Here is a 21,673-nt window from a genome sequence, read left to right as displayed (position 1 = left end):
ACAACACGTACTGTCCCTTTAATATGCAACATGAGGCGCTTCTCCCCCAGCATGCACAACGCTCTCCCCATCACGCTCGCCTCCTGCCCTTACAGCGCCGTGCTGCTACGCTGCAGGACGCTCAGACCGGGAGACATCAACGCTGCTTGATACCCGACGTCTTCGATATGAGCTCGCAACATCCAGTGCAGCGTTTGACAATTTATTCAAAAGACTGGAGGAAGAAACGAGAGGCCCTGTTTCATGCTGAGCTTTTCTTATGAGCCAAATGTCCTTTTTTATTTTATTATCTGCTAAAACTCAAAAATACAGTTTGTTCATTCGCCTCTCTCATTCATACATGTTTTGTACGACCGCCTCCCCGGGGTTTGCACCCGTAAAACATCCACGAACCAAACGTGCAATCTTTCAGAGCAAACATGCACTTCAGTACTCTCTGAATGGGATCTTAGTAAATCCGGCCCTCTGAGTTACGGGGCCACGCTGTGATCGGCGAGCGTGCGGCGGTGAGCTCACACCAGGAGAGATGACTCAGTGATGTTTGGTAATGAGAGCAGAACGAAGCAGAAGTGACTGATTCCCACACAGACGGCTCGCGGCAGCTCACCCCTGTTCTCGTTTTCACTCGGTGTAATCACGTTTGCACCGGCTCCCCCTTCCCTCCCTCGACCTCACACGCTCAGCTGGCGACGCAACCAGCGGGACTCTGAATGATACGATCAGCCGTCTCTGCACACATCACACACATCGATGAATAATCCCCATCGGACCGGACTAATACACAGTTTAGCTCTCATTGAGAGTGTGAATGGAGTTCAGAGCGGCTCACACAGACAGACAGCAGCCTCTAATGAAATGTAATGAGAGATATCAGAGAGTATGAACTACATGTCGTGTGCAACAAATGAAATCAGCCTCTGCTTGTCTTGTGAGAAAGAAGTGTTGATTTAACCCAATCAGAAGATATTGATTCAGATTTTTTTTTCCTCAAAGTGAGATTCTGTTTTCTTTGTTTTGTGCTGAAGGTGGAAATATTGATTGATCCAGGACCGTGATGCTTCATAAGACATTTGAGAATGAAACGTTATTAAAGGTCACATGTTCCTCTGACTCGAACATGTGTCTCTATCTGTCTACAAACCCCCCAATGAGGAGAAAAGTCCATCCTCTCCGTCTTCTGCCTGCTCCCCTTTTCAGAAAATGTGTGCTCAAACAGGCCGTTTGGAGATGTTCCCTTCATGACATCACAAAGGGCAGTAGCCCCTCCCCCAGGTGGGTGACCCACCCACAGCTAGGTGTTTGTTCTGCCCTCTGAGTCTGCCTTCTCACCGTAAACAATAGGACATGGAGCCAGAAAGCAGCGAGTACACCCGAGCCCTTCCAGAGAGGGGGCGTGGTCAGACACAGCTCATTTACATATTTAAAGCTACAGACACAGAAACAGCCTGTTCTGAGCAGGGCTGAAATAGAGGGGTTTATAGACATGATCAAATACAGGATCAGAGTGGATTTACAACAACACACTTCACACACATGATGAAGAGGAGCGAGGACACTGATTTACACTGAAGAGGAGGAGATCATGTGACCTTTAAAAACAGTAAGAAGAAGGGGGATTAAAAGAAAGTATGTTCTCTTCAGGAAGAAGGTTTCTCTTCATTCATAACTTTTAATACAAAATGTCACTCAGCAAGTGAAACTGACAAACTAAAAGCTTTATTTCATCTGCAGCTGGTCTCCGAGGATAAATAAAAGCTTTTTTAAGTAGTCCAACATGACTCAGCGGTGATGTTTTGTTGTAAAGCCCTGAGTCGCTCCGCGGATGTAAACATGTACATACATGCTTCATGTTCATGCCAGAACAGAGTTCCCCTCTTCTGCTTCCCCCATTTATCTTTTTGTACTCAGAGAATGAAAGCAGCAGCGCTCCCGTGGAGACGAGCTCCGCAGGAGGCTGCGTGTGCGTCTATTAAAGGATCATGATTCAGTAGGAGGAACATTAACGTCTCTGTGGAGACCTGCGTCGACAGATCCAATCAGATCGGATCTCTGCTGTTCTGTCCTTCTGGAACATGATCAAAGAGACATTTGGACGAAATGCTTCAAAGTGCTCCAGGGTTCGTTTTTCTCTTCCGCACGCACGCCCGCCTCAGCTCCTCCTGTGGCCCCCCCATCCATCATGGGAAGGTCCGGCCCCTCCCTAGCGTGACAGCTACGCAATAGACTGGAAAAGTGATGACGTATTTCTGTAGATAATTCGGAAGTAGCATCGCCATGGGATCGAACGAGAATTCGCCCATGAGATTTTTTGGCAATCGATTTTGCATCGTTGCAGAAAATAAACTCTGAGGTCAGATCACGACGCAACATAAACATTGACAATAACAACATTTGTAATGTGAACACACTTGCTTATAAGCTGATAAAAGGTACATCCCAGAAATTCATTTCCACTTTAGGTTCATCCGAAAAAGGCAAGAAGAAGACGTGCATGTCAAATATAAACGCGAGCTTTTCATAAAAAACAGACAGCTGGCTCCAAACCAAATATAACTCTGCTGCTATGATGAGATCTCACACGCACACACACACACACACACACACACACACACACACACACACACACACACACACACATATGTATTACAGTTCCAACAATCTCAACAGAAGGTCGACACAGGTAAAAGATATATTAACAAACTCATTAAATTCATGGACATTCGTAGCACGCAGAAGCTAACGACGTCTGCAGTCTGGACGCAGAGTACGGCTCTCTCTCTCTCTCTCTCTCTCTCTCTCGCTCGCTCTCTGACCTTTGAGTTTGAAACAGATCAAATGTGTCTCCCTACAGCTCCTCTCCCAACGACACGCGGCTCGTCTTAGAGCGAGCTGCGTCACCCTGACGTGAGTGTGGAAAGCTAGCGTCGATGCCGAGCAGATGATCTGATCCTCCTCCGCCGCTGCAGCGAGCTCACTTTGCTGTCACTTTTCTTCTCAGACTTGCGTTCAGGTTTGTGTGTCGATAACATCCACTTTCCTTGTCACGCACCACAATCTGCATTTATCATCTCTGCCATTACATACAACATGATTGACGTCATATTATTCTGCTGGTGTCCATTAGGCCCGCTGCAGTGAGGTAAGTGGCCTGTGTCCTCTTCTAATGGGCTGACAGGTCATTATGGATGCTGATGAGATAGACCAAGATAAACTCTTCGCCTGTCTCCACTTGGCTCGGGATGATTTCAGCCCTGCCGACAGGTGAGTCTGAACGAAGCGGGGATAATGGATTTGAAACAGGCGGAGAGGAGAGGAGAGGAGAGCTGAAGGGACGGAACAAAGCTGTCTAAAAATATAAACTAAATATGTTTGGAACAGCTGCATTTTGAGATCACATTCACAACACCACGGTTAAAACCAACACCGGCGACGGTCTGTGAAGGAGAACAGAAAATGTTTTTTTTTTTCCAAATGAGCCGCCACAGTTTTTTTTTTCTTTTTTTCCAGGGAAGCTTTTAGAGCACGAGGAAGCATCATTTAAAAATTCATTCTTCATGCAATTTCATCTGCATGATGAATGGCTGCAATATTCTTCCACACAGCAAAAACAATCCTGCTGCTTGAAAATCATTTTTCTCTTCAATGTTTCTGATGCTGCAAATTTGAACTCTGACAAATTTGCACCTTTAAAATTGCTTTTTTTAAATTATTTGCTGCAGCTGCTTGATGTGCAATTGATGCCACTTTGCTCAAGTTTACTCACATTCATGAGGTACACTTTTTATTTCCTGTTTATGTTGCAGTGGGAATAAGATGCAGATGGGTGTGACGTGGTCATAACCCCGGCTCATGAGCTAAACGCAGGAGTCGGAGTCACGCCGTGTGCTCATGTGGATGTGTGTGAAAGCGTCGTGTGTTGTGTTGAAGAGCGGACAGAGCCTCAGAGGTCAGAGCGTGAACGAGCTCGAGAACGAGATAGCAGCAGGAAAAGAAAAACAGGCAGACGTGTTTTAGGGACGCAGCGTTCCCTACAGCTGAAAACATTCCCAACAAAACCTGGAAAAAGACCTCCACATCCAAAGAGGCTTACAGGGTTTTTATTGACTGTGCTCATATGTTGGGTCTCCCCGACATGCCTCATTTAGTTTGCCTGTTTTTGCAGGACTTTTGTCCAAAACAGGTTTTTTTTGGTTTTCTTCATTTATGCTGAGCTGCAGAAAATAGACCATCATGCAATGCAGCTACAAGAGTTCTTTTAATAATACGAGGAGGCTCGATGGCTCATCGACAGGTTTGACTTTAATTAAAAGCAGTGTGAGTGATGATGTGTCGGTGGAAGGGTTTCCTCGGGGGGGGCGGGGGGGGGGGTGTCTTACTTTAAACTCCTAAATTAGCACAACATGAGCCGTCCTGTTACATGAACCACCTCTCCTCCGGCTGCTGTTTTTACTCTTCCTGAATCCTCCCATCTTACATCTCCTCACACGTGTCCCAGCTGTGCTCACACACACACACACACACACACACACACACACACACACACACACACACACACACACACACACACAGGGGGAAGACGTTCTGACATTTCCCTGGCTGTGAGCTTTAGCACTGCAGCGTTATTGTGTGAAAAGAACGCCACGGAGTGCAAACACGCAGCTCCCACACACAGAGCTTCAGCGGGGTTTCGCGGCCGTGACCTTTCAGCACAGATAGAAAACTGTCGGCGAGAAAACGCTGCTGCAGTGACGAGGATGTGAATAACTTTCGGAAAATCTATCAGGGAGAAAAGGACAGAGAAATAATCAAAGGACCCCTGACCAGGTCTGAATAAAAGAGGAGAGCTTTCTCCTGACCAGGCCGGGCTGCAGGATCAACATCAGCACAGAGTGAAGACTCTTTTTATTTGACCTACTTTTACAGATTGAAAAATGTAGATCCAACAAAACAGGGAATACGTCAAGAACAGACAGACATCCTGAGGTTACAGAGGACTGTGGGAACATAAGAGACTTCGGATACAAGAGTCTGAAGAATAAATGTCAAATAGGAAGAAATCTTTTTTATTTCTTAGTGAAAAGAAGAAGCAGAGGGTGGTGAACAAACACATCTGGAATGACCTATCATGTTCCTCACACCTTCACACCGCCTGGGACGCTCTGTACCTCCCCATCAGGGGGCGGTGCCGTAGTGATGAGGGGGAAATGGTAGGAGGTCGACCGCCTTTCAAAACAAACCTTCAACAACCAAACGCGTCACTTGGGCTCGGTCTGTTTCCAAGTAATAAAACATATTTTTTATGTGTTTCTGCTAAATTAAGTTCCATTTGGAGCCGAAGCGGTTTGATGCAAATTCGCGACAACAGGCGTCACGGGGTTAATACGTAAGTTGGCGTTTTCATTGACAGAAATCTCATCGATTTTTCTCAATCAGCCCAAACTGCAAAACATTTCCCCGTCGGAGAGAGGCTTCCTTCTTTTTTTGGCCATGTGCACTTTGCACGGACCTTGTTGCCATGGTGATCGTGCTTATTTGAACCATTTGTTCTGCTGCGTTGTAAGAAAAAGGTCATGTTGTTTGCTTTTTTTTTTTAAATCCACGTTTGAGACTCTCCTTCCACTCGCCGTCTGAAATGCAGAGAGGATGTTTTTTTTTTTTGTTTGTTTCAAATTCAGGCCGATTTGCTGCGTCTCCACGTTTTCTCATCAGGGCGGTAAACATCCGCTGGGCCCTTTTTCGTCTTGTTATTGAGAATGCCTGGCGAAACAGCGTGGAACAAAGCGTCGTGTTAGCGTCTTCCTGTGCGCCGCGGGCTAATAAGCAAACAGACGCAGATGTCCCCGCTCCATTTAAAGTACATTTACGTCTCCGTCCCGTCACTCGCTGGCTTCCTCTAAACAGACTCTTTGTCTCACTCCATTACAGATCGATGTTTTATCAAGGCTGCAGCAGACGACACGCATCACGACGGAACGCCAGCGACTAATCATGAGGTGTTTTTCATTATCAGCCTGGAAGTCAGTTTCACACACGGCTGGCTGCAGCTGAATGATTCTCAGACGTTTTGGGATGTCTTGTATTTCACGGTGCTGCACGCTTGTTTCTCTCATTTTAAACACCGAGCTGTGAGCGACTCACATGTCCTGACTGTGAAACTCAGTTATTCATGCTGAGACGTCAACTTGTAAACTTTTCTGCTCAGACCCGGGTCAGGAGACCTGGTTTATAAAAACCTGCTGAAGCAAGCTGTTATGAGAGAGGCCAAAGATGAGCGAGAAAGTGACCTAAAGGTGGAGCAAGGTGTCGAATTCAGCATGCCAATTATAAAGTCAGAAAGTCGACTTCAGCCAATGAGAGCCTGAGTAGACACAAGACCTTCTTTCTCCCTCCTCCACGGTCGACTGACCCCCTGATCCAGATCCAGACCCTGAACAGCGTCTGCAGTTTGGTCTCTTCAGACAGTCAGGAGCTGAGGAGGTCAGCTGACTTCATTAATTAATTTACTTAAATAATTCATTAACAGTGACCAGATTCCTTTTTTCCCTCCTTTGTGTTCCTGGCGTTCCTGTCGTCCACACTTCCTCACCGCTGAGCTGGAGGTCGAAGCACCCCAGGGTCTCAAACCCCCCCCCCCCATGTCCTTTCTGTTTAAGTGTGACAGTAAGGATGCGGTAACAGACGCCACTCAGACTTCCACCATGCTTTACACAGTCTGCGGTTTTATCACACGAAGAGACAAAATGAGTTAGCGAGCACAAAATTATTTATTTTTTTCAGGAGAAAATTCCTTTATTGCATCAAGTAATGCTGTTAGGATGGAAATCTCTTCAATAGGAAGCTTAGAAAAGATCTTTTAAATCCTCAATATCATCTGCTTATCCTAGTGTTGAATCCCTACCACTGTGTATACGATCATAATATGTTTACATATTGTGTGTGTGTGTGTGTGTGTGTGTGTGTGTGTGTGTGTCCTGGGGCTTAAGCAGCTCAGTTGAACGCTGCTTTAAAATGCAGTCTTGTATGTTGATAATTTAAAGGGATTTCCATAATCTAAAGGCTAATGATGATGTTGCTGTGGGTTCATCTGCGTCTGGCAGCTTAATGCGACTGATGGGCGGGTGTGTGTGTGTGTGTGTGTGTGTGTGTGTGTGTGGGGGGGGGGGGGGGCAGCGTAAGCAATCGATCAGGGACTGTGAAGGTTAGCTGTATCAATCAGACAGAGAACGCTGCTCGCCGTTTTTATGCCAAATGTTCCATTTCAACAAATCTCGAGTCCACTTTGGCTCCAGCTCAACGTTTCTTCCTTTCAGTCGTGTGTCCCCCCCCCCCCCCCCGTCCTTCCTGCCCAGTCAGATGAGGTGAAGCTCATCCAGCCTCCTCCTGGGACTCCTCCCTCTGCCTGGCAGGACTTACAGTCTGCACAGTGGGCCCCATGAGAGGACTAAACAGTTAACCCCAAAACTCCAACGAGCAGCAGTGGGGACACCTCCGGGATGGGAGTGACCTATGATGAGGTCCTTTGAGTCCCAGAAGGGGGGGGGGGGAGAGACACCAGTCGCATCCTTTCACCAGCTCAGCGCCCGCGGTCCTGAAGACACCGCAGCAGCTCGCACGCTCTAACTTCACAATATGATCTCGTCTAATTCTGACTTCACTTGATGTTTTTAATGGACTACAAACATCCACTGAAGAGTAAACAAATGGTTAGCGAGCTAAGTCCGACTAGCTTTTCATGCGATAAGACGTAGCATCTGAATCTGAACATTACATTTTAGAAATGTTTTTTTTTCTTGCAGTCCTTCATACCACTTGTAAACTCGTGTTAACCTTATTATCTTTAATTAGGCTTTAGAGAAGGTTACACGATGAGACCAGTGAGCAAAAGCAGCAGCTATGTTTACAAATGGGATGTTTTAGATTGGAGAAGTCTGAGCAGTAAACACTCCTCACTCTGTCTCCAGCTCACTGCGTCTAACTTCAGATTGAGATGATTTATCTTTAAAGGGAAGCAGCTGTTAGGAAATGTCGAGCTCCTCCTGAGTCGGGAGTGAGAGTGATTATGTTGGAAGTTGAACCACAGAGGCGTGAAGAGCAACCGGCTCCTCGTTGACGTCTTCTCACCTGGCAGGGAGTCGTTACCAATCAGGTAGAGCGTTCGCCGGCTAATCTGTTTGTTACTCCCTCCACCACGGCTCATTAGTCCTCAGGTGTTTCTGATTCATTAGTGAGCTCGTTCACTCACCTGTGACAGATTGCACCACAGAACTTAGACTGCATTTAGAGAGTAAACAGGTGTGTTAACGTGCCTCCGTGCGTTTCCCCAGGCAAACTTCTGATGCAGCGTATGTAGCGTGTCTGTTTCATGCTACGCGTGTCTAAATGTGTGTGAGCTCTGGGATCATCGGCGGGGAGTGTTTGCAGAGGCGTTCTGGGAGGTTCTGTCTTGTTTGTTTGATTATTGAGTGACAGGAAGCTCTGGAGAGATGTGCCTCGCTAGTTCAGTTGGCGCCTCAGGGCTTCAAGGTCGACGGGATTAGCATTTTAAGAACCTCTGCCCCTCAGATCTGTGAGCACAGAGAAAACGCTGGAGTGGCAGCAACCTGTCTGATCCAAAATGGGATCCTACATGAACACTTCCAGCTCCTCCTCCTGCCTTTGAAATGTGTGGTGTTTAGAAACGGGAGTGGAAGTTAACCTGTCTCATTACATCACGTCACTGAGTGAAAACAGGGCTGCTCTTACAATAGGAAGCATTTGGTCACGTAGCTTTCCATGACATGCGCTGCTTTTCTGTAAGCTAACGTAAGGACAAAGCACATCGCTGCAGTTTTAAATCTACTTTCAGCGAATTTAGTGAAATCTGGTTTTTTTGGACAACGGAAACCTTTTGAGCAATTAGGCAAGCAAGGAAAGTTCACTGGCACCAACAAGTGTCAGGCTTCCTGAATTTTCTCTTAAATGTTTTAGATACTTCTCCGGCGCTAGATGCGGTTTAAAGGCCACATATACTCTTCATCTTTAACCACTTTAAATAAGCCTGAGAGCTCCCCAAAACATGTCTATAAACCCCTCTATTTCAGCCCTGCTCAGAACAGGCTGTTTCTGTGTCTGTAGCTTTAAATATGTAAATGAGCTGTGTCTGACCACGCCCCCTCTCTGGAAGGGCTCGGGTGTACTCGCTGCTTTCTGGCTCCATGTCCTATTGTTTACGGTGAGAAGGCAGACTCAGAGGGCAGAACAAACACCTAGCTGTGGGAGTGTCACCCACCTGGGGGAGGGGCTACTGCCCTTTGTGATGTCATGAAGGGAACATCTCCAAACGGCCTGTTTGAGCACACATTTTCTGAAAAGTGGAGCAGGCAGAAGACGGAGAGGATGGACTTTTCTCATCTCATTGGAGGGTTTGTAAACTCTAGAGACACATGTTAGAGGAACATGGAGAAGTGTTTAGCAGAAAATGTGACCTTTAAACTGTGAATGTAAAATTACAAAATTCATTTTTTGATAATGTCTACAAGCGGAAAAGGACATTTTAAGGAAGTCATTCTGCAGAGTGAAGCTGAACTCAACCGGCACTCTTTTCAATCAATCTGACGACCCGTGGCAATTCCGTTTGAAAAAAATCCCAAAACATATTGGCTGCGAGGGTTTGATTAATTTTGTCGTTATGCAGCCCAAGACAATCCCGGGCTGCATTAGGTACTTTTGTTTTTAAATCAAATCTGTCATTGCAAAATGAAAAATACAAAACAGGACGAAAGCAATTCATCAAGCCTCATATCCAACAAAAGCTCAGGAGGTTTCCAACATTCATATCAAGGAAAAGTTATTTCTCAAGTAATTTAGGTCGCAGTGTTTTTCATCTTTTTTATTTTAAATTTAGTTCAATAAAAAAAAACCTTCAGGGATTTAACACATCACATCAACCACTAGAAGATAATTAACTCATTTAACTTTTGATGATAAAAATTTCTCGCTGAGGCTTCTGAAACTGTAATGTGTTTTACACACACTTCATCCCAAATTGCTCCTGCTGCTTTGTCTGCCATGTATGAATGAATGTTTTATGAATGAGATGAGCTACCTCTGATGATCACTTTAGACTGCAGCCTCTACCATCAGTGTGTAGTTTTAGTAGCCAGGTGACGAGAAAAGAAATACACAAGCTCAAGTCCACTTACTCTAGTTCGACCGTTCTTATTGTCTCTCTCCATAAATTATTTTAGCATGTTAGCTTAATGCTAATACATACTTAAAAATGGCATAAACTGGCTAACAGAACTAGCATCACAATCATTTTAATTGCACTCGTATTTATCCATCTTATTTTTGTTCATCTCTCTGTTTGTGGAGACAAACTAAAAAAAGATGCTGAGTCATGCTAATCTGGTCTTCTGCTCTGATCTAAACCTTAACAAAAAGTCAATATCGTCACTTCCTGTTTGGTCTGGAAACAAGAGAATACATTAAAAAAAAAAAAAAAAAAACAGTTTCACCTATTTCTGAGAGTCCCGTTGGGAAATGAAAATGGGCTGAGGATTAGACCTTGGGGAACTCCATTTAATATCGGCGTTACAGTGGATTCATAAGAAAAGGGTTTTCTGTTTTCAGTCTACTGCTATGGTGCAGTCAACATGCTGTAAGGCAGCAATAAAACCAAGAATTATAGCTAATATTTTGCCTGAATAAGTTTCTACATTACTCAGATCTTTTGGGAGAGCGATGACGGTGCCGCGGTGACGGACTCAGGAGCTGCTGTGTTCATATTCCAATTTATTTCCCCTTCCTTTGCTCATCCAATCTGCTTTGCCTGATGGATTTTCTGCTTCTCTGTCTCAGTAGCAGTTCCACGGTCCACCTGCTGCTGCGTGAAGCTGCTTTATTACTCAATCCATTTCACATCTTTCTCTCCTTCGGCACTAAATTAATGCGACAGGCGAATCTCGAAGCGCCTACCTTCTCCGGTCCAATCAGATCCAGAGCATTCAGGAGCAGAATCTAAAGTTAGAAGGAGGACATACTGGCTGCTGCATTGTTGTCAGAGAAGCTTCAACACAGCAGGTTTCCTTCATGATCACACAGGAAGAGAGCAGCTCTCTGATTGGCTGATTGATCACACAGGAAGAGAGCGCCATCAGTTCACTCACAACATATTTAACATATTGGTCCTTTGATGGAGCAGATTCCTTCTTGGCTGATGTTAAACTGTACAGAGAGAGCTCGAGCAAACACCTGAGGCAGCATGTGATGCATTTATTATTTTCCACTTAAGGCGAGAGTTGATTAAATCTGAAATCGCTTCATTTATTCTACAAATATTTTAACAGATTGCAGGCCCATTACAAACTCCACATCCTGTGTGTTTGAACGTAAGCAGCTCAGTTTTGCACACAGACATCATTTCCTGGAGAATTTGTTTCCACTGAGGGACTATTTCCTGTCTCCTCTTCTCCTAATCCAAAAACACCTTCCTTTTACTTCTATGTCCTGAGCCTTCATTTGCATTTCATCTTATTCTGTTAATTTCACAATATTTCATCAGACCTTCGGGGTGTTATTAGTGCAGCTCACATACAGCAGAGAAGCCCTGAAACAGGCAGGTTCGCTCTGTGCGGCTTCTCCTTCCCCTTCTGGGACTGAACTCGTCTTACAAACATGCATTTTCAAGCATTAGTATTCCATTATCGTAAATCATGATTCAATTAATGCTCATCACATCTGTCATGCAGGCCATTAGCAGCTCAGCCCCTCTGGCGTCCTATCATTATGTTTCTGAAGAGCACAGAGAGCAGGAAGTGGAGAGGCGATAAAAGCAGAGTGAGCATCGGAACAGAGTGGATTATAGATGAACAATGAAGACGTCAGGATGGCACGCTCATTCTCAAAAAAAAAAAAAAAAAACGCTAATTGAGCCGAGCGATCAACAGTTAGTGATGAAAGCAGGAAATAAGTTATCTAAGGGCACAAATGAATCATTCATAGAGGACACATTTAGAAATCATGGGTCTGTTGTTCAAAGGTAAGATAATCGCAGTTTGGTTGTCGGATTTGAATCAAATCTTAAAAAAGGGGTTGTTGAATGGAATCTGAAATCAGATTACATCACATCACAAAATCCACTCCTAGTTTTAATCTGGATGAAACCTTCAGTTTGTGTTCTTCAAAATGTCTCCGTAGGATTTTAACTTTGGGAGGACGGGATTTCAAGGTGGACTCCAGCAGAGAAAATGTAGTAAAACTTTAAAATTGGTCGTTTGCATCATTCATCTTTATACTTTTAGGAATATTCAAGCTGAGCAAACTGCAGCAACCAAAACCAAACTTTTTTTCACCTTTATTAAACCAGGAAAGAAAACTGAGATTAAAAAATGTTTTTTTTCAGAGTGTCCTGGACGAAACAAGCAGCCCCATGCCCATCCCTGCATGGTGACGGCTCCATGTTGTGTCTTTGGGTTGAACCGACGTGGCCCCATTAAGGAAAGGCCCCCCCCCCCCCCCCCCCCCCCCCCCCCCCACACACACACACACACACTTTCAGCCCTTGTGCAAGATAAAATGTGTATGTGCTGACTAAGAGGTAACTCTCCCCTCGACTGGTTGCTCATTGAATCTTCATGTCTACAAGACTCTGAGCAGTCCCCAAGCTGCTGTTAACACCAAACCGACCAAAACCAGCGACCAAAACCACTGACAACCCCCCCCCCCCCGATGGTTGGTGGAGAAGCCAAACATAAGAGACCTGTTGCAGACTGTTGGTGGCATGTCTGCATGGTGTCACACCATGATGGCTGCTGGACAAAGAACTTCAAGTCACTTGTGTGTAATGTGGTTCTGCCTCACGTTAAATAAATCTAAAATATCTGCTGGAAACAAGGACACTGTGTCGATGGACAAAGCTCTTTAAAACTAGTTTAGTATCATTTTCTCTGAGTGCAGGGAGAGCAGGTGGATCCAGGAGTGGAGGAGTATTTATAACAGCTCTGTGGAGCTGCAGGGCTGATGTGCGTGCCCCGCTCTCATTTCACTCTTTATCTTTTTGTGCAATTTTCATGAAAAGGTTCAAGATCGAGGACGCTGCTTAACCTCAGCGGTAGCTACTCCTCCAGATTCACAGCACTCTCCGGTCCACGACGATCAGTGCAGACAGGTCAAGAGGGTTTGAATAAACAGATCTGGTCCTAATGGAACACTCCATTTAAAAAGCTCAGTGCTGTTTGGGCCTGAAACCTTCAGTGTGAGGCTGCAGCACTGACCTGTCACACAAACACTGCTGCGTCATTTTAGAAACTATTTTTTAATTTGCACTTTCATGCTGTTGCAGGAAGCATTGTTTTGAAAAGAAGGTGTGCAGTTTAACTGATATTTATCTCCATCTGCCAGCTCATTTTGCTTTCAAAGTAAAAAAATAAATAAATAAAAGTGACATTTTCAAAATGTGCGATTTTCCACGCCAGCTGGGATTTTACAATCTGCAGCAGTTAGAGACAGTCAGGAGACATTTGTCTAAATTCATCCCATCAAGATCTGTCAGTGTCTACAAAAACAACATGATGGTCTCAAGCTGTGAAATGTGCTGCAGCTGAGTCATCAGGCGGACCGCTTCTTCAGGCTTCTGGCAGAGTTTGTACATTAAGAGCAGAGCAGGAGACGCTCGCTGTCAACATCTGAGCAAAATATAAAGTCAGTAAAAGACTGTTGCCTTGAACAGAGAGAAAATACAAGCTGCAAAAATAAGGACAGTAAGACGAGACGACTAAAGACATGAAGTCAATTAGTGGGTGAAAGCTGCTCGTTTGTTTGGGTCAGTTTGTCGAGCGCTCTCCAGTAGAATCTGCACCTTGATATGTTGAAGGTTCGGACCTCTGATGAAGACGTCCTTCTCCATGTGTTGGACGTTTGAAAAAGTCCCTGCTTTGACCAACAAAAAAAAAGTCAGCCGACATCGATTTTGACATCAGGCTGAAGTCGATGACATTAAATAGCACTTCAGCCCGACCGCTCGTCTGAACAGTCCGAGCACGCCGGGAGGTAACGGTGATCATACTTTCACAGAGTGGCCGCACTCAGACGGGGCTAAAAAGGCCCGCTGTCACCGAGGACGTCACACAAGTGGAGAAAAACATGCACTTCACACGGTCTCTCCTTGAAGTCTTTTATGGCTTCACACTGATTTAAACACAAAAAGCAACAGGTTTGATGTCTGTTGGAAAATGTTCAGCTGTTGTCAAAGTCTGACATCAAATCTGTCTGGATTTTATTTTTTAAAATCATTTTGAGAGAACATACCATAATCCAACGGGCACTCAGTGTAAAACATAATAGATTTTAAAGTCGAACCTGTGGAACAGGAAGTCCAGACACCAATAATAGACCCAGACGCTGGTTTCTAAGGGTCATACAGGAGGCTCTGTAGCAACCAGCTGGTGATAAATATGATTAAATGCACACGCTAAGAGTTATAAATATTCTGCACATGCAGAGCTCCTGCATTCTGCAAAAACAAAAGTCTTTAAAGAAGCCTCGTGTATCTGCTGCAGAAGGCTCCGGACTGCACAGCTGAGATGCAGCGCACTGGAACCTATGGAAGCACGGCCATTTTCCACACACACACACACACACACACACACACACACACACAGCCATGAGCATCAGTACACACATCACAGCAGAACTACAAGATCACACTTGTAGGAATAAAGAGAAAAAACATGCACACTAAATGCTGCTCGGTGAGTTGTTTTCGTTTGGAGCCTGTTTTGACGTAACGTTAGTAAAGTCATGTTGAATGTGTTTTATTTTGAAATTTAGCACATGCTCTGTGTGCTTCAGCTCCGGGTTGTTCTATTCTGCCCAGCGTTAGGCAGCGTGAAACAGAGCGAAGCGTTGTGGCGCTGGGACTGACCAGCACAAACGCAGCACTGACCAGAGTCACGAGAGTTTTTTGCTTTAAATTTGAAATGGGCATATGATTGATTGATTGATCGTTTATTTTTTCGAACAAGCATGTACCTTACAAAAAAATATTTCTTAAAGCAAAAAAAACCCCATAACGTACATAAAACATACCTTTTGAAAAAAAGGGAGGTTTTTTTTCAAAGTTCCCACCTCTTTAGTCAATATACTTTTCCAATTTTCAAATAAATTCAGGTTTCAAATGTTTTGCATTCGACTCATTCTGTTTTTATTGACATTTTACACAATGTCCAAACTTCTTAGAAAAATTTAACAGTGTGTCTGCATCAAACTATTAAATTTTTGTTCATATTAGATAAAAGATAAAATCTCCCAAAAAGATTCTGTAAAAAAAAAAAAAAAAAAAAAGGGGCCATGGTTTTAAAGATACTAAGATAAGAGAAGATAATCCTTTAATCGTCTCACAAACGCAGAAGTTTGCAGTGTCGCAGCAGCAAAGCAGAAAAAAAATCACACAAAATTTAATTAGAAATAAAAAAAGTAGTTACTTCAACCCCTCTTTGAGAAATCCTTTGAAATGTTTGTGAAGTCTCACTGTGTCGATGTAACACGGCCGAAATGTATGACTAACCCAAAGCCAGACCTGAATTACAATATTTTATATTTATATATAATATTATTTATATATAATATTTTAGTTAATACCAATTTTTATTTTTTTATTTGTTGTTACGGGGAGGTGTGATGGTCTGCTGTCTCTCCCTCTCTCTGTTGCAGCTGTCTGTGATTTAGTGATTGGATCTCACCTGTCGTTAATCAGGCTGCAGGACTGTAACTGCAATGAGCTGCAGCTTTATACCTTATCATATAAAATACATCTATTTAAATTAGTCTCATTTCTTCAAATGATCCCCTTTATTAATTATTGTTCATCCCCTACAAACACTCTCTCCTCAGATCCCTCCTCTTCCTGCTCAGTGGGAAAGTCTGACGGTTGTGACTGTGAGAGCTGCCAGAGGAGAAGAGATTCATGGAACAACACTGTCCTTTGCAGCAGGTTAAAACTCATAAAAGAAGCTGAATCCAAACTGATCTGTTGCAGTTTTGAGATGAGATTAAAGTCGTCTTCTGTGAGGCGTCATCGCCAAATATCAGGAGGGGGGATCAGGGTCCCTTGGGGTTAACTTTAAGTTATTTTGCTTGTCGTCCTCCCCTGTGTGTTGGTGTTGGTCAGCAGCTTTAAATATCCCCCTCAGTTCTCATTTTGTCAGGTCTGTTAGTTGAGTTCACACACTGTTTAGTTAGCACAAGCTTTCAGTAGACTTGTTATTTTGACTTCTTTTAACAAGTCATTTACTTAAACACCCTGACCGTGTTTATTTTTGCCTTTGTTAAATAACATTTTTGAATAAAGAAACTTGTTTTTTGAACTTTTAACCTGCGTTCGCTTACCTTAACTGCTTGGTCCACGACATCAGGGATTGCACGTTTGTCTTTTGTTATGACTTATAATGAAATTCACACTGTGGAAGTATTCCTCATCAACCTTTCAACAACAGGGCTGCGGTTATTCACTCCCACCCTGCTCGCTCTGAGCGGGTGGGAGTCTTGTGGGCGATGTGGCTAACAGTGTCGTGTTGAACTCTTCTTGCTGTTTGTCTTTCAAGGATCCATTTAATGCTAACATGGTGATGAGCTGCTCTCTGACAAGAAGTCAGCAGGTTAAACAGTCATGGATTTATTCCCGCCTGCAGCCCTCAAACTTTGATTAAACTGGGAAAAAATGTGCAAATACTGCAGAGCAGAAACTTGTGTTTGCATGAAGGATATTTTGTGACATGAATGATTCACAACCACACTGCCACTTATTTCAACACAGTCCTATACATGTGGACACAGAGTGACTTACACACTTTATATTTTCAGACACTTCTGTTTGTGTACAGCATTGTGTGTTTTGCAGAGTTAATATGAAGAGCAGGTGTCAGTCTAGTTTAATATACTTACAGGTGTACACAAACAATGCAGAGTACTCCCAATATAATACATCATACATGAGATACATATTGCCCTATAGCTAGCCAGCTAGCTAGCTAGATAGATGGATAGATAGATAGATAGATTCTTGTTCTGCAGGATTAAATACTGCCTGATAGCCTGATAACAGTTAGCCTGTCCTCTTTAGCTTAGCATGTGAAAGGCTGAGCATGAATTGAGTAGAGGGGGTAGGGAGTAGATGGGGAGGGAGTTTCAATTACCCCTGCATCAATTAACAGCATGCAGTGGACCACTGAGCTGGGGATGAAGGATTGATCATCAGCTAGTGACCCAGGGTTCTCATCCAGCTCTAGCTGTAGTCTTCTTCATCAACCCAACGTGAAAACATGACGCCCAAAAACAGACTGGATGTTATAATATACAATATCACGTAAAGTGTGTTGATTTTTTTGGCCACTTTGGCCCAGTAGCCGGGCGTCACTTCTTGCTTCCTGTTGCTGAGTATGTTCATCAGCTCCCTCACCTCGTCAGATAGCTTCTCTAAGTCACTGGGATTCTCAGTCTGCAGCCGGCCGCCACCCTGAAACAATGGAAGAGAGAATAACAGATTCAAAAACATCATTACTTGTATACAGCAGCTTCGTCCTCTGTAAGTCACTACGCTACGGGGCTCTCAATCAAAACCATTTTGAAAGGATGTCAAGGCTGGTAGGGAACTATTGGAGTGTCTCTAATTCTTATTTTGTGTAGTTGACACATCATTTCTGTCTGGTGCTGCCGTGTTGGATTCATGTTGGCTCTCAGTAAATAATCAAAACACATTGTGGTCTCGACTTGCTCTTTTTGTATCGTGTTGAGATAACCATGACTGAGAGGCGAGCTACACCCTGTACAGGTAACTGTTACACAACAGTGCTGACACAAAGAGACACACCAACACACACACTCACACCTACAAGCAGCTCTGAGTAACAAAGGAACTGAAGACAAAGATAATACACACTTCATTCGATCCAAAAGAACATTTGAAAGATATTTCAATTCTGTATTATAATTATATATAAACATTTATGTATAAGTAAACACTAACACCAGTTTCTCCTGTCTCTCAAAGATTCACGTTACGTTTTGGTAATGCTACTCAAATAAAATCCAGGGGATCAAAGGGAGGGCTCACCAAAATATTATTTGAAAAACATCAACCAATTTACTCTGCAGTAAAGTCATTTTCACCCAAACGATTAAAAAAAAAAAAAAAAAAGGAAAAAGCGCCTGACACACTCTTTACCTCTTTTTGCATCAGCAGCAGTGCAGGTGGCTTTTCATCAAAGACGTAGCTGCAGTGAGCTGATTTACTATGATCTGCAAAGATGCATCGAAAAGGTTAGTTTCTGTCCAACGTCACACACAAGAAGCAACACTTAATAATAAATGTATGTTGTATCCCGCCCTGCAAACTGACCAGCTGTCTGATGTCTTTCTAATCACAAACATCTTTACAACCCAGATTATTTATCCTGGTTTTTCTCACCTCTGAAGCAGTCTTGAAAACATCCTCGCCTGTGCTTGCAGCCCTCATTCAGGCTTTGGTCTTCATCTGCCTCCTTGCCTCGGTCCTTTTGCTTCAGATACATCACCAAAATTGTCTCCATGAGGCTTATCAACATCAAGCTAAACACCCCGATACAAAAGGTGGCTAACAAAAAGAAAGCAGAATCATTAACGTCCAAACTGTACCATGTAGACTTGAGTGATAAGGGTGCAATGGATCACACATTTCACAGTTGACTATACCTGCATGACTATACCTGCACTTAATCAGCACAACCAATCACTATGCATCAACATGCATCTAAATGGAAGACTGCAGAATTAAAAACATTAAAAAAAATATAATATTTGCTTCCCATGTAATACTTAAACACTGCCTTCTCTTCACTCATACCCTGCACAGGGATTTATTTGCAGTGAATATTTGACACCATGATGATGCATTTTTCAATCACACGCCGCTAATAAAAATCCTCACCTATGAGAGGAATCCTGTTTGAAGACGAAGGCAGGATGTCATTCAGAATCAGCTGCATCACCGTGACAGCCAGCAGCACAGTCACCTTGAAGCCGAGCTTCTCGCCCCCGCTGTCCAAGACCAGGAAGGAGGCCAAGTCCACACAGAAGAAGAACATGATGGGCAGAATGAAGTTGACGATGTAGAGGACTGACCGCCTCTTCATGGTGATCTGTGAAAATATGTTCATTCAGCATATTGTGATTTATTCACTTGAATCAGGACTGAACTTCTGTAGTCTGTGCTCTCTCAGACACTTGGAGATACATACATGCAGAGTGTTCCCTTCAGTGTGTTTTAATGTGCCTCTACAGAAAGGTACCTGTGCATACCTGAGCATCAGAAATGTCTCTTACTGTATGAGGAAGTATGGTGGCACCATGGTGTGAATAGACTCACCTCTGCACGCGTGCATTTTTGCAACCAAACTCCTCGACACATGTTCTGATGTGCAACAGTTCATTATGATTTTAAATCAATAAAATCAATTCTGACTGGCTTATTAAGGAAATGACAGAAATAACGGAGGGTGTATTGAAAACAATCAAATAAAATACATACTGTGTAGACGAGAATGCTTGACTTGATGCCATAGTTTTTGACCTCTTCACGTGATATATTGACCTTTACAATAAGCCACTCGTACTGCTGCTCTTCTCTAGACACCAAATCTTCAAACTGTGTGTTTGAATGCAGCTCTAAATCCCGTGCTGGTTGGAGATAAGAATACATATTAGGTTTCCTCCTACTTACTGTATATTACAGACAAAAGCACCAATATCTCCACCAATGTAAAATCAAGCAACAGAATGCATCCTGCACCCAGATCATGCCTAACCGCGTCACTGGCACAATGTAGCCTGACACAACAAATCACTTCGTGCTTTCACATCAACATCAGTCCAAAGTGTCTGGTACTCTTGCTCAGGTGACAAAAAAAAGTCATTTTAATACAAACATGCATTCAGACTTTAGAGACAAAAAGACACTTTACACTACACTTTATAACAACTAAGCAAAAGCTGACTGGCTCACCCGACATTGAGATGGACTTGAAGGTAAGGTTGCAGATTTGAATGTCAAAAGGAAATTTGTAAAACTGCATCCTGCAGGTGCTGACCAGCACCATGCCATTCCTTAGATACATGGAGCCGTTGTTGGTTATGGCGAGATAAGAAGTCTGAGAGGCCTTATCTTTTTCTGTCCTGTGTGAGTACAAAACAAACACATTGAATCAATTAATTTGACTCCAATTTTAAACAATCAACGAAACCGAATAACATAAGACATTTCATGAAGTGTGACTGAACACAGTACATCTTTGCTTTTGAGTCTCTATAGAATTAAACTAAGCAGATGTATGTTGCCAAATTGTCTGTCTTAGATATCATTGCAGGGAAAAGGCAGGGTAAAAAAAACAAAAACAAACGTGCATGCATGTTCCCACAAACTTCATGCCAACCCTCCCTACATTAGTGCTTCAGATCTCAAAAACCTCGATACAACCGGGAAAGTTGCATCAATACATGACAAGAATAACGTCAATATGGCGGCAACAAGGAAACAAGGCAGCGTTTGCTGTGGAGCTAATAACATCAAAGTCGCTGTTAATGTCTTGGCTACAGTTTAACTTTATTTCTCAACAAGAACCCCTGGACCAGGACCCGGCAGTCCAAAGTCGCTTGATGGTAGCTTAACTATGGAGTGTATATGCATGATTGATGCAATAAAAAAATCACGTTTATTCCATCAACATTGACACAAATTCAAATCAATTAAAATATCATATTTTGTTTGAATGCTACACATGATGATAAGTGACTCATGGCTTCTTGACTTACACTTACATGCATCGTTTGTTAAAAGAGTTGCAGTGCGTTGAACCATTCTGTCGTGAGTGTATGAATGTGAACTATGCACGTCAAGTCAAACTTACATCTCCTCAATCATTATATCCGGCTTCCACAATTTGTCATTGGGAAAATAAACAAAGGGAATACCACAGAAGTCCTCAGACTTCCAATGGATTAAGGGATTATGCCAAATCTAAAAGAACAACACGGGGAAATATAAACTCTTTAATTTTTACATTTTTGATTCAGTCGTTAAAAATGATTTGTCCTGACGGAGAACTCACCGTATTTATCCAGATGTAAGTAACAAGTGCCTGTTCCTTGTCTCTCTAGAGGAAAGAAACATTCTTTTAATGATGGTTAAGTTCATCAACTTTTCAAGTTTATGTGTCACAGTTGTATACAGGTATAATATTGTTATATGAGAACAGTGTTTAATTGTTAAGGAATATTTAGTATACGGTGCAAAATATGCAATATGCGAAATCCTCTTCTCCATGTTCCTCTAACATGTGTCTCTAGTCTGTCTCCAAACCCCCCAAAGATGAGAAAAGTCCCTCCTCTCTCTCTTCTGCCTGCTCCTCTTTTCAGAAAATGTGTGCTAAAACAGGCCGTTTGGAGTTATTCCCTTCATGACATCACAAAGGGCAGTAGCCCCTCCCCAGGTGGGTGACACTCCCACAGCTCGGTGTTTGTTCTGCCCTCTGAGTCTGCCTTCTCACCGTAAACAATAGGACATGGAGCCAGAAAGCAGCGAGTACACCCGAGGCCCTTCCAGAGAGGGGGCGTGGTCAGACTTTTTTTATTTTTTTAACTTGATGAGTAGTTTTGGTAAAATAGA

General features: G+C 43.3%; 1 protein-coding gene across 1 annotated transcript in view; it reads right to left on the bottom strand.

Annotated features, from left to right (window-relative positions):
• The window catches only part of LOC306821756 (5-hydroxytryptamine receptor 3A-like), a gene marked incomplete at its 3' end in the record, with an annotated part of 37,480 nt that extends 16,467 nt beyond the window's left edge, over positions 1-21,013 (bottom strand). The window contains exons 1-7 of the mRNA XM_079340330.1: positions 20,916-21,013; positions 20,015-20,184; positions 19,541-19,689; positions 18,941-19,151; positions 18,443-18,607; positions 18,200-18,273; positions 17,334-17,491 (exon numbers count right to left, since the gene is read on the bottom strand). Coding sequence (XP_079196456.1) covers positions 17,334-17,491; positions 18,200-18,273; positions 18,443-18,607; positions 18,941-19,151; positions 19,541-19,689; positions 20,015-20,184; positions 20,916-20,929 — 941 coding nt within the window. The 5' untranslated portion in view covers positions 20,930-21,013. The remainder of the gene's footprint in view (positions 1-17,333; positions 17,492-18,199; positions 18,274-18,442; positions 18,608-18,940; positions 19,152-19,540; positions 19,690-20,014; positions 20,185-20,915) is intronic.
• Between the last annotated feature and the right edge of the window lie 660 nt (positions 21,014-21,673).

The sequence above is a fragment of the Symphodus melops genome (assembly GCF_947650265.1).
Source record: "Symphodus melops genome assembly, chromosome: 3".
Taxonomy (NCBI): domain Eukaryota; kingdom Metazoa; phylum Chordata; class Actinopteri; order Labriformes; family Labridae; genus Symphodus; species Symphodus melops.
The sequence above is the reverse complement of the archived record's forward strand: the minus strand, read 5'-3'. Positions and strand labels throughout refer to the sequence as shown.